Genomic DNA, 18,001 nt, shown 5'->3' with positions numbered 1-18,001 from the left:
TAATTTGGGCTACCAACTACTTACAAAACACTATTTAGTTAACTGAGGATTTATTTTAGTTTAGTTGTTCTAACAAAAAGCTTAAAATGTGAAATCTTGTTACGTAATTGGTTAAATTGGTCTGCGGGTTCATATCTTGTGCTTTTCACATTAACCTCTCAGGAGGTTGTAACAGGCACTAAATTGGACGGCTCTTTCAAAGAAAGGGCACAGACATGATGGACTGAATGACTTCCTTCTGAACTGTAATGTTCTGTGTTTGGATCCACACTGATAAGGGTGGCTGATCAGATCAACATCTGTATGGATCACGAGAGGGCTTTGGGGGATTTGATTGGTTGAGGACTGTACGGGCGCTGTTGTAGCGCGGTGGTGCCAGTGCACCTTCAGTTACAGTGAAAATCAGCACAAGAATACTTTTTAAGCAGTTTGGAAGTTGCCTTCCAGCCCACCCGATGCCTCCTCTTCCCTGGCAATTCACCAAGACCCCTCCAGGTCTGCCCAGCTCTCACTCTCCACAGTGAAATATGACCAGAGCTACTGCCCAATCGGAAAACCGAATATGTTGAGGAAGATAATGCCACGCCCAGTACAAAACGCTATAATATATAATTTTTTAAAAATTCATTCATGGGATGTGGGTGTCTCTGGCTAGGCCAGCATTTATTGCCCATCCCTAATTGCCCTTGAGAAGGTGGTGGTGAGCTGCCTTCTTGAACCACTGCAGTCCATTTGGGGTAGGAAGACCCACAGTGCTGTTAGGAAGGGAGTTCCAGGATTTTGACCCTGTAATAAAAATAAACTGTAATAAAAATCATACCAATGTAAGGTGCATGTTGCACTTAAATATTCTAACCAATACAGGATAAATATCACAGATAATTTCTGACAAGCTCACATCACCTGCAAAAGATTTGAAATAAGAACAGTTACTTCAGCACTTTCAGAGCGTGTTTCCTGGCTCCTTCTTTGGCTTCCTTGTCTCGGAGACAATGGGTAAGCGCCTGGAGGTGGTCAGTGGTTTGTGAAGCAGCGCCTGGAGTGGCTATAAAGGCCAATTCTAGACTGACAGACTCTTCCACAGGTGCTACAGATAAAATTGGTTGTCGGGGCTGTTACACAGTTGGCTCTCTCCGTGCGCTTCTGTCTTTTTTCCTGCCAACTGCTAAGTCTCTTCCACTCGCCACTCTTTAGCCCCGCCTTTATGGTTGTCCACCAGCTCTGGTGATCACTGGCAACTGACTCCCACGACTTGTGGTCAACGTCACAGGACTTCATGTCGCGTTCTTCGTGTACTGGCTCCATACAACATTAAACTGATACACGGAGTAAATCGGTTTGTTTAATGCAGTCCTTCACTGAACATAAAGTAAACACACGGGGTTCCAGGAACAAGAGCTTTTACAGAAAACCTACAAAAATACCTGGTTGAGAAATATTGTCCTGCAGTGACACCTATTGATGGAATCCAGCTGGAGTTTAAAGGAGGGAGTGAATTCCCTGAGTATTGCAGTTTTCCTGATCGGGAAATCACTGAACCGAATGTGTTCGGGAACACACGGGCAGCGAAACTGAAAGCGGTTTGAATCAGGAAGCGCTGAGTGTGAACATGACTTCCAGACAGCAGCCCGAGAGTTGGACCGAGGAGGTAACTTGTCCCATTTGTCTGGATTTCTTCACCGATCCGGTTTCACTGGAGTGTGGACACAACTTCTGCCGTTCCTGTATCACACAGTGTTGGGAAAAGGAGAGAAACTCCTGCCCGGAATGTAGAGAGGAATTTCCGGACAGATACTTGAGGATCAGTCGGGCCTTAGCGAGTCTGGCGGAGAAAGCTCGGAAATTAAACCTGAATCCGAAAGAGAAGGAAAGTAAACTTCAGTGTGAGGAACATCAGGAAGAACTGAAGCTGTTTTGTGAAACTGACAAGAAACTGATCTGTGTGATTTGTAGAGATGCGCGGGAACACAAATCTCACAACTTCATACCGATTAAAGAAGCTGTTGTAATCTACAAGGTAAAGTGGAACAGATTTTATCACCTGATTATTTTATCATGTTTTCATAGTCTAAGTCTTTCATTCTGTGATTTTCTATCCCTCCCAGGATCAGCTGAAAATTTCTTCAGAATCCCTGACAGAGAAGAAATCGGTGTTTCTGGAAACGGAACTGAAACAGAAGCTGAAGATTTCTGAAGTTAGGGTAAGTTCTCCCTGTGCTGATTCTTTGGGATTTCAGTTAGTTTTGTTCCCTTTATCACGGTACATGATTATTTTTCACTATCCATCTGGTAGGAACAGTCGAGCAGTCTGCAAACCCACATCACATCCGAGTTTGCTAAAATGCATCAGATTCTCACTGAGAAAGAGCAGCGTTTAATCAGAGATCTCAGGGAACAAGAGGAGAGGATTCTCGATACAATGGAGAAAAACCTTCGAGAAATTCAAGAGAATTTAAATTCTATTGAGGAGGAGCTTTCAAAGTTGCAGAAACAGATGGAACAACAAGACGGGCTGATATTTCTGAAGGTGAGGATTATACTGTGGGTTAATTGGAAAGTAACTGATGACAATGTTGGTATAAATCGAGAATTTACAGGAAAAAAAATCGAATCAATGATTTGTCTATTCCGGGATAGGTCTGAACTAATGGCCTGGGTCATTGTCTGCAAAATGCCGGGAGCGAGTTGCTGTGGTCTTGATAATTAGTTTGCACTTATTGCAGTGTTTCCCAAGAGTATCTTGCTCTCCCGAACTCATTACATTCCAGTTACATTGCTTGTTTCTTTGGGTGTGGCCGGTACTGTGGGCGCGTGTCCTTTCGTGACACTGATGCTCAGTTGCGGAAAATGGCAACATAAATGACATTTTTCAACTGCTTCTTCTTTCTAACATGTCTTTAATAATTTTTGGTGAAATTTCCGCTGTCTGATATTCAAATTTATCTTCTTCCTATCTGTGTGGCATCAGGTTCACAACAAGGGAAAACGTTTAAAGTAAATTCAGAGCAGCGGCATTGAATGTCACTAAAGTAACACAAACGCAAAGGAAGTGGTTTGCCGCACACACCACTGAAGTAAAAGGGCGCACACTAACCCTTCGGGGTACCGAATATCTGCACGTCTGTTACCTGCCGAAATTATTTTTTTAATTTCAGTGAGAATTCTGAATTATCAGCAGCTTGCAACAATCTGGAAGACATTTCTGCTGTCCGTATGTAAACGGCCAGTCTCTGTTGAAAGACTCTTAAAAAGGGGGTCTCACTTCCCTCTATGGTCTGCACCCCCGTAATGAGTAGCAATCATACTAAACAAGCTTTGGATACCATTTCCACTTTATGTGGAAACACCTTTATAAACTCATCAAGCAATAGTATATATTTACAACACTAGTTGCTTAGTGGACCCGCGCACAGTAGCTCGTTCCCGGGTGGTCAGATCCGCTGATCGAATCCTTCCACACGACTTCCTGTGACTGACCAAGTCACATTTCCCAGCTTCAGCAACAATGGCCTTGTGAGCTGTGGCTTTATACCCTTTCTGACCCTGGTACCTCGACATATAAGGTAATGTCTTGAATTGGGTCGACTGGGTTTCAATGCCTTATCAATCCCACCCTGGCTATGCAGGACCACCTGCATGTGGTCATATCTGCTCTTAAGGCTGGGAGGGCGGGGGTAGGGGGGGCCTTGGGGGCATACCAGCATTGGATGTGATATCTGCATATTGGTAAGGCAAGGAGGTAACCATTCGCTTACATTCCAAAGGGTCATTGTCCATGACAATTGTTGTAGACAGACTGTCTGATGTTGTAATTGCCCGGGCTACCATGTTAGTGGCATGTCCTGACTTGCCTATGTGTGTGTATGTGAGAGAGAGAGAGAGAGAGAGAGAGTCCTTTTTTCAGTTATACTGTCTGTATTTTTTAAAAAGTCCAATATGAACCCCAGCGATGATATCTTCAGTCAGAATTCTTCTCCCTTCGTCCCAATCTCCTTCACCTTCATGTTCTTACCACCCAGTGAGCATCACACGTTGGTCCACACCACAACTGCAAAATAGAAATGCAAGAGATATTAAGAATGCCTTTCAGCATAACAGAAATACAAGAAATATATAAATGCCGGATTTATGTTTTATTTATTTCAGGAGGTAACTTGTCAGAAGAGGAGGTAGGACAAGATGTTTACTGACACTCCACAATTTAGTAAAATAATTCAGCAAAACGTTTATGTTCAATTTATAACATCAACTTTTTAAAAATATTTATAGGACCATTGAGGACTACAAAGAACGACCATTAGCAGAGGCCATGCTGTCGATTGGAAAGTTCAACGGCCCTTTACAGTACACAACGTGGAGAGAAATGATATATGCCATTAATCCCGGTAAAAAAAACCCTTCGTTTCCTTTTCCTGATCCATAAACAAAGAGAAGAGCTTAAACCGGCTCCTAGTCCCATAAATTAAGTGAACGCTGATATCCCTGTCTAATGTAGAGGTCAGGACCTTGGCCAATGTTTTATATTCAACATTAAGGGGCGTGCATAATGATCATGTGGGCATTACCTTACTTTTCATTGTCTCCAAGCATACTGTACGAGGGTGAGTCGGAGGGCATGATCATTATGCACACCCCTTAATGCTAACTATAAAATATTGGCCAATGTCCTGACCTCCAGACTAGACATGGATATCAGTGATCATTAAATGTATGGGACTGGGAGGACAGAAAGCTCCAGCATTATGGCTTTGTAAAACTTGGGAGGGCATCATTTGACATGTTTTTACCTAGATTGGAGTTCACTCTCTGAAATTGGGGAACAGAGTGACTGTGCTAAGATTTTAGCCATGTATTTTGCACCTTAAGGTATATGCGAGGAGATTAGCTTTGCCTAGAGATAGGGAGGGCCTAGAGATAGGGAGGGACTTTAAGTCATGTAAGAGGGCAGGTTTGAGGCTCCAAGGTCTGAATGGAGGATAATTGGTGTAAATCCTGTTTATCTCACATTACACAGGTTAGGCAGGAAAGGCTTTGTTGCTTCAGGAAAGAATATTTTTCCAGGAGAGTTCTTCTGAAGGTTCAAGCAGAAGACGAATGTCTTCACTTTGGACTGTGGACCTGCCATACATCCCCCAGGCCAAGATCACTACTTTGCTTTTGGATTGAACCAGCTGCTTCTCCTCATGTCCTGTGACCACTGAAAGCTTGTCCCATTGGGAGTGAAGAGTACAGTTTAGATCTCCACTCATGGCCTCTGTGCTGACGGTATGTGGGTCGTATGTAGACAGTGCTGACACGGGCAATCCTCATACGGGGTGTAGAACTCAAGCATTACTTGGGGATCTCCAGATAGTCAAATTACATTAGAATGGAGTGACCGAATAAGAATAGTGCTGTTTGGACAGAGAGTAAGGCTGTGAGTTGTGCGTGAGGGACTTTACTGATTAGAGGAAGGAGGTGCACTTTGGTCTCTTTCTTTGCTGCCTTTTTGGCCTCCATGGTACAGGGCAAGATGCTGATTGGCAAGTTATTCTACTTATTACATTAGCAATAATTAGTTTGTAAAGCAACGGTATGGCAGGGCAGTTCGACCAAGTGGAATGTGCCTCCTGTGGTACGTGGGAAGTTGTGGATGCACCATGTGTCCTTGACAAAAAAATCTGCAGCAAGTGTCACCAGCTGTAGAAGCTTGAGCTCCACCTTTCATAAATCAAGCGATGGCTGGAGTTACTGTGGTGCATTCGCAAGGCAGAGAACTACGTGGATAGCACATTTTGCGAGGTAGTCACACCGGAGCTAAAGAGAGCACAGGCAGAGAGGGACTGGGTGGCTGCCAGACAGACAAGAAGGTCAAGGCAGGTAGTGCAGATCTCTGGAGAGCATCCTAATTTATAGCCGGTATTCAGTTCTGAGTACCGATGGGAGAGAGGGTTCCTCTAGAGAGTGCAGTGAGAGTCATGACCAGAGCACCATGGGTGGTTCAGCTCTGCAGGGAGGGAGGAAAAAGACAAGAGAGCAATAGTGGTAAGGGATTTTAAAGTTAGGGGAACACTCAGGCGTTTCTGTGGTCGCAGACGTGATTCCAGGATGGTATATTGCCTTCCGGGTGCAAGGGTCATGGATATCAGTGAGTGGCTACAGGGCATTCTGGAGGGTGAGGGTACACAGCCAGTGGTCGTGGTCCACATTGATAACAACGATATAGGGAGAAAGAGGGATGTGGTCCTGTAGGCTGAGTTTAGGGAGTTAGGAAAGAGATTAGCAAGCAGGACCTCAAAGGTAGTAATCTCCAGATTACTTCCAAGGCCATGTGATAGTGAGTATAGAAATAGGAGAATACACCAGATGAATACAAGGCTTGAGAGATGGTGCAGGAGGGAGGGCTTCATATTTCTGGGACATTGGGACCAGTTCTGGGGAAGGTGGGACCTGTACAAGCTGGACGGTCTACACCTGAACAGGACTGGGACAAATATCCTTGCAGGAAGGTTTGCTAGAGCTGTTGGCAATGGTTTAAAGTAGTTTAGTAGGGGGATGGGCACCTGAGGGCTGTTTCAGAGAGGACAATTTCAGGGCAGGGAACGGGAGGCCAAAAAATTAGCAAGTGACTCTGAAAGACAGAAGAAGCAAAGGTTAAAAGCACAAGAATTTGGCAGTGTTGAAAAGTATTTATTTATATGCAGGGAGTATAGCAAATAAAGCCGATGAGCTGAGGGCACAGATTGACACATGGCAGCATTATATCATTGCTATAATAGAAACTTGGCTTAAAGAGGGGCAAGAATGGCAGCTCAGCATCCCTGGATATAGAGTTTTCAGGTGGGATAGAGAGGGGGAATAAAAAAAAGGAGGGGGCGTAGCATTATTGGTTAAGGAATCAATAACAGCTGTGAGAAGGGATGATATGCTAAATGAATCATCAAATGAGGCCATATGGGTGGAGATCAGAAATTAAAAAGGGGCAGCCACACCACTAGGAGTGCACTATAGACCCCCAAATAGTGAGGGGGAGAAAGAAGAACAAGAACAAATATGTAGGCAAATCTCTGAGTGCAAAAACAATAGGGTAATAATAGTTGGAGATTTCAACTACCCCAATATCAACTGGGATACAAACATTGTGAAGGGCACAGAGGGGACAAAATTCTTGAACTGAGTTCAAGAGAACTTTTTTTAGCCAGCACGTAACAAGCCCAACAAGAAGTGGCACAATTCGAGATTTAGTCTTCAGTAATGACGCTGGGCAAGTGGATAAAGTAACAGTGGGTGACCATTTTGGAGATAGTGACCATAATACAGTTAGTCTTAGCATAATCATGGAAAAGGATAAAGATAAAACTGGAGTAAAGGTTTCAAATTGGGGGAAGGCAAATTTTAAGAAACTGAGAGGTGACCTGGCAAAAGTGGACTGGATACAGCTACTTGAAGGAAAATCAGTGGCAAACCAGTGGGAGGCATTCAAAAGCGAGATTCTATGGGCACAGTGCCCACAAGGATAAAGGGTGGTACAGCCAAATCTAGAGCTCCCTGGTTATCTAGAAGCTTACAGGTTAAGTTAAAGCCACAAAAGAAAGCTTTTGACGATTACAAAAAACTTCATACTTTAGAAAACCTAGAGGAGTATAGAAAGTTGCAGGGGTGAAGTAAAAAGGGAAATTAGAAGAGCAAAGAGAGGACATGAAAAATTATTGGAAGGTAAAATCAAGGAAAAACCAAAGATGTTGTATCAGTACGTTAAGAGCAAGAGGATGACTAAGGAAAGGGTTGGGCCTATCAGAGATGTACAAGGGAACTTACACGTGGATGCAGAAGAAGTGGGCAGGGTTCTTAATGGATTTTTTTGTCTCTGTCTTCACAAAGGAGAGGGCTGATGCAGACATCATAGTTAAAGAGGAGGAGTGTGAAATATTAGATACAATAAGCATAATGAGAGAGGAAGTACTAGAGGGTCTGACATCCTTGAAAGCGGCTAAATCGCCAGGGTAGGATGGATTGTATCCCAGGTTGTTAAAGAAAGTCAGGGAGGAAATAGCAGATGCTCTGAGGATCATCTTCAAATCCTCACTGGATATGGGAGAGGTGCCAGAGGATTGGAGGTCTGTGATCGTTATACCATTGTTTAAAAAGGGTGCGAAGGATAGGCCAAATAACTATAGGCCAGTCAGTCTGAACTCGGTAGTGGGTAAATTATTAGAATCAATTCTGAGGGACAGGATAAACTGCCACTTAGAAAGGCACAGATTAATCAACGATAGTCAGCATGGATTTGTTAAGGGAAGGTCATGCCTTATTAACTTGCTTGAGTATTCTGAGGAAGGAACAAGGAGGATTGATGACGGTAGTGCAGTGGTTGTGCTCTACATGGATTTTAGTAAGACATTTGACAAAGTCCCGCATGGCAGACTAGTCAGAAAAATAAAATTGCATGGGATACAGGGGAATGTGGCAGGTTGGATCCAAAATTGGCTCAGTGACAGGAAACAAAGAGTAGTAGTCGACAGATGTTTTTGTGAATGGAAAGCAGTTTGCAGTGGCGTTCCACAGGGCTCGGTATTGGGACCCTTGCTGTTTGTGGTATACATTAATGATTTGGACTTAAATGTGGGAGGCATGATTGGGAAATTTGCTGATGACACAAAAATTGGCCGTGTAGTTGATAGTGAAGAGGATAGCTGTAGACTCCAGAATGATATCAATGGTTTGGTTGAGTTGGCGGAAAAGTGGCAGATAGAATTCAATCCAGAGAAGTATGAGGTAATGCATTTGGGGAAGGCAAACAAAGTGAGGGAATACATAATAAATGGGAGGATATTGAGAGGGGTAGAAGAAGTGAGAGGCCTTGGAGTGCATGTCCACAGGTCCCTAAAGGTGGCAGGATAGGTAGATAGAGAGGTGAAGAAGGCACATGAAATGCTTTCCTTTATTGGCCGAGGTATTGAATACAAAAGCAGGAATGTAAGTCTGGAACTGTATAAAACGCTGGTTAGGCCACAGCTGGAGTATTGTGTACAGTTCTGGTCACCACATTACAGGAAAGACATAATTGCTCTGGAGAGAGTACTGAGGAGATTTACAAGAATGTTGCCAGGACTTGAAAGTTGCAGCTACAAGGAAAGATTGGATAGGCTAGGGTTGTTTTCCTTTGAAGAGAGGTGTACAAAATTATGAGGGCCCTAGCTAGAGTAGATCTGTTTTCCCTAGTGGAGAGGTCAATTACCAGGGGGTACAGATTTAAGGCGATTAGTGGAAGGATTAGAGGGACATGAGGATAATCTTTTTCACCCAGAGGGTGGTGGGTGTCTGGAATTCACTGCCTGGTTGGTGGTGGAGGCAGAAACCCTCAATTCATTTAAAAGGTACCTGGAAATGCACCTGAAGTACTGTAACCTGCAAGGCACTAGAAGATGGGTTAGATTGGGTGGCTAGATATTTCAGCCAGCACAGACATGATGGGCTGAATGGCCTCCTTCTGTGCCGTAATTTTTCTATGGTTCTATGACCTCCTTCTCTAGAGTAATGGGAAGGTTCCTGTTGATGAATGTGACTGTCCTCCACTCATGGCTGAGGAGGAGTTGGTCAGCATTTGTCTCACTCACTCAATCATAAACAAGATGTGTTCTCAGGGCGGTGAGGAGGGTCTCCTGTCGAAATGCCACTCAGACTGCTGTCTCTTTGTCCATGTCTTTATTACCTTCCTTCAATGAACATACGAATTCGGAGCAGGAGTAGGCCACTCGGACCCTCGAACTTGCTCCGCCATTCAACAAGATCATGGCTGATCTGATTGTAACCTCAACTCCACATTCCCGCTTATCCCAGATATCCTTCCACCCCCTTGCTTATCATGAATCTATCTACCTCTGCCTTAAAAATATTCAAAGGCTCTGCTTCCACCGCCTTTTGAGGAAGAGTGTTCTAAAACCTTTTCTCTGCCTGGATTCTTTATCTCCCTCATCTTTCTATTTTCCACCTGCAGTAAATCATTTCCTTCCTTCCTCTCCCAAATCTCTCCTTTTTATTCCTCTGTTGAGATTTTTAAAATATCCATTTCCTCTTCCCTTCTACAGCAGTTCCTACTTTTGATTCTTTTACCCCTTTTTCATTCCCTTCTATCTTTCCTCTCGGTGTCTGTACCTTTCCCCTCTGCCGTTTCCAAGTCACGCCGTAGCCTCTGGCACGGATCCTTAGTGCATTTCTGAAGGTCCATGGGTCACTCTGCAGCCGGTGATAACAGCAGGGGACTGGGGGCCGCAGAGTTTCTGATCAGGATCGCTGAGTCCAGCAGAGGCCAGAGCGGCCTCAGAGCCTAAACACCCGGGTGGGAGCAGAGTCCAATAACAGAAAGTGGAGCACATTTAAAACACTGGTGTTCACGGGAATCACTTGATTGTTCAGTTTAAAACGGGCAAGTGTTTGAAGACATCACCAGCAAATGAAATCGCTCAATCCCTTATTGTTTCTTACACTCAGCTCCAGCCTCTCTGACTCTGGATCCGTGTACAGCGAATCCTTGGCTCGTCTTATCTGCGGACAGGACCAGTGTGAGAGACGGAGACACATGGCAGGTTTTCCCGGCCGCCCCCGAGAGATTTGATACATGGCCCTGTGTCCTGGGATTGGAGGGATTCGCATCAGGGAGACATTACTGGGAGGTGGAAGTGGGGAGTAAGACATGGTGGGGACTGGGAGTGGCCCGACAGTTTACCCAGAGAAAAGGGAGAATCGACGCGACGCCTGAGGCCGGATACTGGACCGTGTGGCTGGATCCGAGAAGTGTTTATGTTGCCCGCACATCCCCCTCCGATACTCCTCTCACCCCGAGTATGAATCCCCGCATGATCGGAGTGTTCCTGGACTATGAGGCCGGACAGGTGTCATTTTACAATGCGGACAACATGTCCCATCTCCACACTTTCACCCACACTTTCACTGAGAAACTCTTTCCATTCTTCAGCCCGGGTCTGAATGACGGCGGGAAAAACTTAGCACCGCTGAACATCTGTGGGGTGAAAGGTCACTAACAGGACCATCCCATAATTTCACACTATTTACCTGTCTCCTGCCAACTTGAAACTGATGGCGTCGGTCTCAGTTACAGCTGATGTAGGTGATCCAACTCTCACCTGAGGTCAGGGCACGTACAACTGAGTGAGGATGCCTTGCTAGTGATATTTGTCAGGTTAATCAATGCAGTAAAAGAAACGCATGGCAACTGCTCCAGACAGTCTTGTAAAATACAATTTAAAAAAAAACAAGATCAAGAATCATCACAGAGAAAGGGAGAGTTAAAAGATGGCAGAAATACACCAAGGGAATTTATGACACCATTTGGGAAGTTAAAGGTAAAGAGGGGAAGAGGAGATGATCCAGAATGAGATAGGACATCAGTGGAAGTACATGACAAAGGGGTGTATCCAAGACATGGCAAACCTTTTATAGGCGAGGCACTGGGGAAAACCATTCTGGGCGTGGGAGTAGTAGAGGGACCTCAGTATCTAGAGGTGTCTCTGTTACAAAGGGGTCAAAACTCATAATCGGGTAGAAGAAAGCTAAGAGAAGAACCTCACATGTGGTATTTTCTGAAATTCTACCCATGCCACAAGCTAACGAAGAGACGGAGGGTCATTAGGCAGATCAATGTGTGGCTTGGGCTTTGGTTTAAGAAAGCAATGTTTCCATTCCTTAAACGGTGGAACATCTGGAATCCTAGAATAATAAATCACAGGTGGAGGGGGCCATTCTTCCATCGTTTCTGTGCAGGCTCTTTGGTAGAGCTATTCAATTAATCCCACTGGGCTATTTTTTCCCCATGGCCCTGTAAATTTTCCACTTACAAACCAATTCCCTTCTGAGAGTTACCAGTGAATCTGCTTCTATCACCCTTTCAGTCAGTGCATTCCATATCACAACAACTGGCTGTATAATTTTTTCCCATTATATTGCCTCTGGTACTTTTGCCAATCACCAGAAACCTGTGCCCGTTGATTACCAACCCATATGCGACAGAAACCAGGTTCACCTTATTTACTCCATTAGATTTTGCACATCTCTATCAAACCTCTTCTTAACCTTCTCTGCTCTAAGGAGCACAATCCCAGATTCTCCAGTCTCTCCACATAACTGAAGTCCCACATCCCTGGTAACATTCTACTAAATCTCTTCTGCAATCACTCTAAGGTCTTGGTATCCTTCCTACAATGTGATGCATCAAACTGAACACAAGACTTCAGCTGAGGCCTAACCAGTGAATAAAGATTTAGCATAACCTCCTTGCTTTTGTACTTCTATTAATAAAGCCAAGGATCCCATATGCTTTATCAACATTCTTCTCAACTGGTCCTGCCACCTTCAAAGATTTATATACATACACTGAAGGTCTTTGTTGTTGCAGACCATTTAAAATTGTAATGTTTAGTTTGTTTTACCCTCCTCATTTTTCGTATCAAAATGTATCAGTTCACACTTCTCCACGTTAAATTGCATCTGCCACTTCACCAGGCTGTGCATGCCCTCCTGAAGTAAGTTCCTATCCTTCTCATTGTTTTCTGCATTTAGGAGTTTTATGTCATCAACAAATTTTAAAATGTGCCCTGAATTCCCCATTTAAGGTCAATGATATATCAAAAGAAGCAATGGTTCTACTACTGACTCTTGGAGAACATCACTGTATGTTTCCTTCTATGTTGGATGAACAACCATTCTCAGCTTCAGTCCCTTAACTAATTTTGTATCGAAGTTGCCACTGACTCTTTAATCCTAAGGGCTTTAAATTTGCTAACAGGTTTAGTATGTGGTACATTAGCAAATGTTTTTTGAAAGTCCATATACACAGCATCAACCACAGTACTCGAATAGACATTTTCTTACTTCATACATGAACTAAATCAAGTTGCTCAAATGATTTTCCTTTAATAAATCTATGCTGACTTTCATTTGCTATCCCACACTTTTCCACTTGTCAATTAATTTTGTGTCTGAAAATTTCCCCAACACTTATGTTAGGCTATGTGGTCTGTCATTTTTGGGTTTGTCCCTCTCCTTTAATGAACAGTGTTGTAATACTTGCATTGCTCCAGTCCTCCAGCACCACCCCTCACATGCCACAAACTACCCCCATCTCTGCCACCTCCAATGAGTATAGACCCAAACTGCTCAACCTTTGCTCAGAAGACAAACCCCTCATCTCAGGAATCAGCCTAGTGGAGCATCTCTGAACTGCTTCTGATGCAAGTACATCCCTCCTGTACTGTACGCAGTACTCTAAATATGGTCTCATCAATGCCCTGTACAGTTGTAGCAAGACTTCCCTACTTTTATATTCCATCCCCTAGCAATAAAGGCCAAGATTCCATTTGCTGTCCTAATTTCTTGTGTACCTGCAGGCTGACTTTTTATGATTCGTGTACAAGGACACCCAGGTGCCTCTGTACTGCAGCATCCTGTAAGCACTCTCAAGTTAAATAATATTCTGCTTTTCTATTCTTCCCACCAAAGTGGGCAACTTCACATTTTCCCACATTATACTTCATCTGCTAAATTTTTGCCCACTTACTTAACTTATCTGTACCCTTTGCAGACTACTTGCATCCTCCTCACAACTTGATTTCCTACCTATCTTCGTACTGTCAGCAAATATGGCTACAATACAGTTGGTGTCTTCATTAAAGTCATAAATATACATTGTAGATAGTTGAGGCCCCAGCAATGATCCCTGTGACACTCCACTAGGTACAGCTTGGCAACCTAAAACTGACCCATTTATCCAGACTCTGTTTCATGTTAGTTATCGAGTTCTGTATCCATGCTAATATATAACCCCCAACACCATGAACTTTTATCTTGTATAGTAATCTTTTATGTGGCACCTTATTGAATGCCTTTTGGAAATCCAAATACACTACATCTACTGGTTCCCCATTATCCACCCTGCTTGTTTCATCCTCAAAGAACTCTAATAAATTTGGCAAACAAGATTTCCCTTTCACAAAACTATTTTGGCTCCGCCTGATTATATTATGATTTTCTAGATGTCCTGCTACTACCTCTTTAAGAATGGATTCTAGCATTTTCCCAGTGACAGATGTTACGCTAACTGTCCTATTGTTTCCTCTTTCTCTTTCTTTCCTTTCTTGAACAGAGGTGTCACATTTGCGGTTTTCCGATCTACCGGGATCTTTCCAATCTGGACAATTTTGTAAGATTAGAACCAATGCATCCACTATTTCTGCAGCCACTTCCTTTAAGACCCTTGGATGCAGGCCATTGGCTCTCGGGGCTTGTCAGCCTTTAGTCCCATTAGGAGTCGCATCACTTTCTCTCTAGTGATAGTGATTATTTCAAGCTCCTCCCTCCCTTTTGCCTCCTGACTTTCTGCTATTATTGGGATGCTTTTTGAGTCTTCTACTGTGAAGACAGATACACAATACTTGTTCAAAGTCTCTGCCATTTCCTTGTTTCCCATTATGAATTCCCCAGTCTCAACTGCTAAGGGACCAATGCTCACTTTAGCTACTTTTTCCTTTTATATATTAGTTGGAACTTTAGTGTATATTTAGTGTATATTTTAGTTTTTATATTTCTTGCTAATTTTCTCTCATACTCCAATTTTGCTCTCTTTATTTTTTTTAGGTATTCTTTGCTGGTTTCTAAAGTGTTCCCAATCTTTTGACCTACCACTAATCTTTGCAGCATTGACTGCCTTTACTTTCAATTTCATGCCACACTTAACTTCCCTAGTTAGCCATGAATGGTGCATCCTTCTGGTAGAGTATTTCTCCCTCAATCTATATCATTGTTGAGAGTTATGATTTATCTCCTTAAATGTCTGCCACCACTTCTCTGCCATCATATCTCTTAACTTATTTTCCTAATTTACATTTAGCCAATTCTATCTTCGTACGCTTGTAATTAGTTTTATTTAAGTGTAAGACACTAGTTTCAGCCCCACAATTCTCATCCTAAAACTGAATGTGAAATTCTATCATGTTATGACCACTCTTGCCTAGAGGATCCTTGACTACGAGGTCTTTAATTAATTGTGTCTCATTACACATTGCCAGGTTGAAAATAGCCTCATCACTGGTAGGTTCTAGAATGTTTTGGTCTAGGAAACTGTCCCGAATTCATTCTATGAACTCATCCTCCAGGCTATTTTTGTAATTTGATTTGCTCAATCAATTTGAGGATAAAAATCACCCACGATTATTGCAGTACCTTTCTTGCAAGCCCCCATTATTTCTTGATATATACTTTGTCCAACTTGTAGCTACTGTTAGGGGCCCTATAATCTACTCGCACCAGTGACTTCTTTCCTTTGCTATTTCGTATCTCAACCCAAACTGATCTTCCGAGCCAAGATCATTTCTCACAGTTGTACAGATCTCATACTTTATTAACAGAGCTACCACACCTCTTTTTCATTTCCTCCTGTCCTTCCGAAATGTCAAATATCCTTGAATATTCAGGGACTAGCCTTGGTCACCTTGCAACCATGTCTCTATAATGGCTATCATAGCATACTCATTTGTTTTTATTTGTGCTAACAATTCATCCATCTTATGTTGTGAGCATTCAGATAATGAGCCTTTAATTCTGTCTTCTTACCCATTTTGCCTACTCTGATCTCATTTGCTGGTGCACTCTTCTGTTTGTATACTTTTCCCCTTCCTGTCACATTCTGGTTTTGATTACTGCATCATCACCCTGCTACAGTACTTGTCCTTTCTCTTTAACTTTCCAAATCTCCCCTGACGCAAATCCCCCCACCTCCCTCCACTATATATTTTAAAGCCCTCTCTACAGCCCTAGTTATATGATTCGCCAGGACACTGGTTCAAGCACGGTTCAGGTGAAGGCTGTCCCAATGGTACAGCTCCCTCTTTCCCCAGTACTGTAGCAGTGCCCCATGAATCAAAACCTGTTTCTCCCACATCAATCTTTGAGCCATGCAGTTAAATACTTATTGACCCTATGCCAATTAACTCATAGCTCAGGTAGTAATCCAGAGATTATTATCTTTGTCATTCTGTTTTTTAATTTAACCCCTAGCTGCTCATACCCCCTCTTTCTTAGTTCTATCTATGTCTTGGGTACCCACATGGACCACGATAACTGAATCCTTCCCCTCGCACACCAAGTTTCTCTCCAGTCCCGAGGAGATGTCTTTAACCCTGGCACCAGGCAGGCAGCACAGCCTTCGGGACTCGTACTGTTGGCTGCAGAGACCTGTATTTATCCCCATAACTGTAGTGTCCCCTACTATGAGTACATTCCTTTTTAGCTCCCCCAAATGAATGGCCCCCCTGCATTATGGTGCTGTGGTCAGTTTTCTCATCCTCCTGAAGTGATTTATGACTTTAACCCCTTATAGGGGCTAAACCAAATCAGGAGCACATCCCCACGAATCTCCTTTAATCAAGTTCAAACCAAACAAATTCTCAAACACTTATTTGGGTCCAAAGAATTGCACTAGCTTTCCCTCAAAGAAAGCAAGCCAACAGAGAATTTTACCATCTTTTGGATAGCCTATTTCTAATATTTATGGCTAAGTCCTAAATATCCCAGATATTATAAGGGTCTGGGAAACTCTCTTCAATACGCATCTCTCCACTTAAAGAGACACAGAGAGGGGGTTCTTGTAGTTGTATACAAAATACTGCATGAGATGATTTATTAACTTTTATATATATATTAAAGAATGTAACATGCAATAAACTTCTTAAGTGGATACGAATATCACAATATCAAATATTACTGAAATGTAACACAGATTCTTATTTCTAGCACAGAATCCAAAATTTTAACCTTGCTATTGTTACAGTAAAATTATCTTAAAATATCCAGAATACCCATCAAAATTTAAAATAAAGTTGTACCTTAAATCCCTGAATAAGGCATGGAATGAGAAGTGTTGTTTGAGGATTCAATACCCCTAAGTATTTGCTTCAAAACCACGTATTTATACCATTTCTAAGGTGTCATATGACTTGTGCATTGGATGTGACCTTCTTGTGTTCCTTTTAAAATCGTATCTTTAATTTAATGTTTTACTAGAATTTGAAATTGTGAGCCTTTATCTGGTCAAAATGTGTATAATTGTGTTTACTTGACCTCTCTTGTTCCTGTGAGTACATTCCATTTATTGTTAATTGCCCTTTCCATGGTACCCACAGCAACCTCTGAAGCTGACCTGTCTGAACAAACCAATTAAGTTTGTTGCTACCGCTTACTGACAGGATATTTCAATGTATGTTTATCTCTCAAGTCCCTGCTAACAGCAATTCTATTCTAACAGGGACCTTGAAATATTTAACTCTATCATCTTATCATCTTAAAGGGGAACCTCAGTGAGCTCTGAAAACTAACTATTTATTCAATCTTTAACTCTAAAGGCATAATACATGCACTATTTCCAAATTCTACTTAATCAAGCTTATTATACCTATATTCCATCACGCTCCATGCAGCCCCTGCTCTCATCCACACAAACTGAAAGAACATTGAAAATGTTGGACAATTGCAAGGGCTGAGGCTCCTCCAGTGCTACATTCTGAATCCCTATACCTGCCCCTCTTGCAGTTAAAGAGAAAGGACAAGTCAATTGTGCAGGGTAATGATGCAGTCACACCTTCCTGTCTGAGAGAAAAAAACAAATCTGAATTACCTAGCCTAAGGGGTAGGACTGACTCCTGGAACAAAGTGTGCAGGTAACGTTCCCCCTCCACAATTCATCACAGTGTCCAAAGCTCAGACTCCAGCTCATCAGCTCTGAGCCAAAGTTCCTCACGTTGCTGACACTTACTGCAGATGTGATTGCAGTGGATCTTGCAGGCTCCCACCAGCTCCCAAATGCTACAGCTGCAACACATAACCTGCCCGGCCATCTTTATTGTGTTTTATTTAACAAATTAGGTTTAGAAATACCACTCAATGATTATCTGCAGTTATATCAGTTGCTTTAAAAAGTTAAGCTATAAATTTAATGCAATGTCTCCCAGTACCA

The 18,001-nt window shown here is 42.7% G+C and overlaps 1 protein-coding gene across 1 annotated transcript; it reads left to right on the top strand.

The window, feature by feature from the left end:
• Window positions 1-1,594: 1,594 nt before the first annotated feature.
• Window positions 1,595-17,529, top strand: LOC137346217 (zinc-binding protein A33-like). The gene is made up of 6 exons (XM_068009640.1): window positions 1,595-2,017; window positions 2,106-2,201; window positions 2,294-2,527; window positions 4,147-4,169; window positions 4,270-4,385; window positions 10,471-17,529. Exons 1-6 carry the CDS (start codon window positions 1,610-1,612, stop codon window positions 11,019-11,021), a joined length of 1,428 nt encoding a protein of 475 aa, XP_067865741.1. The 5' UTR covers window positions 1,595-1,609; the 3' UTR covers window positions 11,022-17,529.
• The last annotated feature ends 472 nt before the right edge of the window (window positions 17,530-18,001 follow it).

The sequence above is a fragment of the Heterodontus francisci genome, chromosome 29 (genome assembly GCF_036365525.1).
Source record: "Heterodontus francisci isolate sHetFra1 chromosome 29, sHetFra1.hap1, whole genome shotgun sequence".
Taxonomy (NCBI): domain Eukaryota; kingdom Metazoa; phylum Chordata; class Chondrichthyes; order Heterodontiformes; family Heterodontidae; genus Heterodontus; species Heterodontus francisci.
The sequence above is the reverse complement of the archived record's forward strand: the minus strand, read 5'-3'. Positions and strand labels throughout refer to the sequence as shown.

Coding starts and splice junctions, on each gene's coding strand:
- LOC137346217 (XM_068009640.1), top strand. CDS start 1,610: ATGACTTCCAGACAGCAGCCCGAGAGTTGGACCGAGGAGGTAACTTGT. Junction 2,018..2,105: donor AAGCTGTTGTAATCTACAAG/GTAAAGTGGAAC, acceptor TATCCCTCCCAG/GATCAGCTGAAAATTTCTTC. Junction 2,528..4,146: donor ACGGGCTGATATTTCTGAAG/GTGAGGATTATA, acceptor TATTTATTTCAG/GAGGTAACTTGTCAGAAGAG.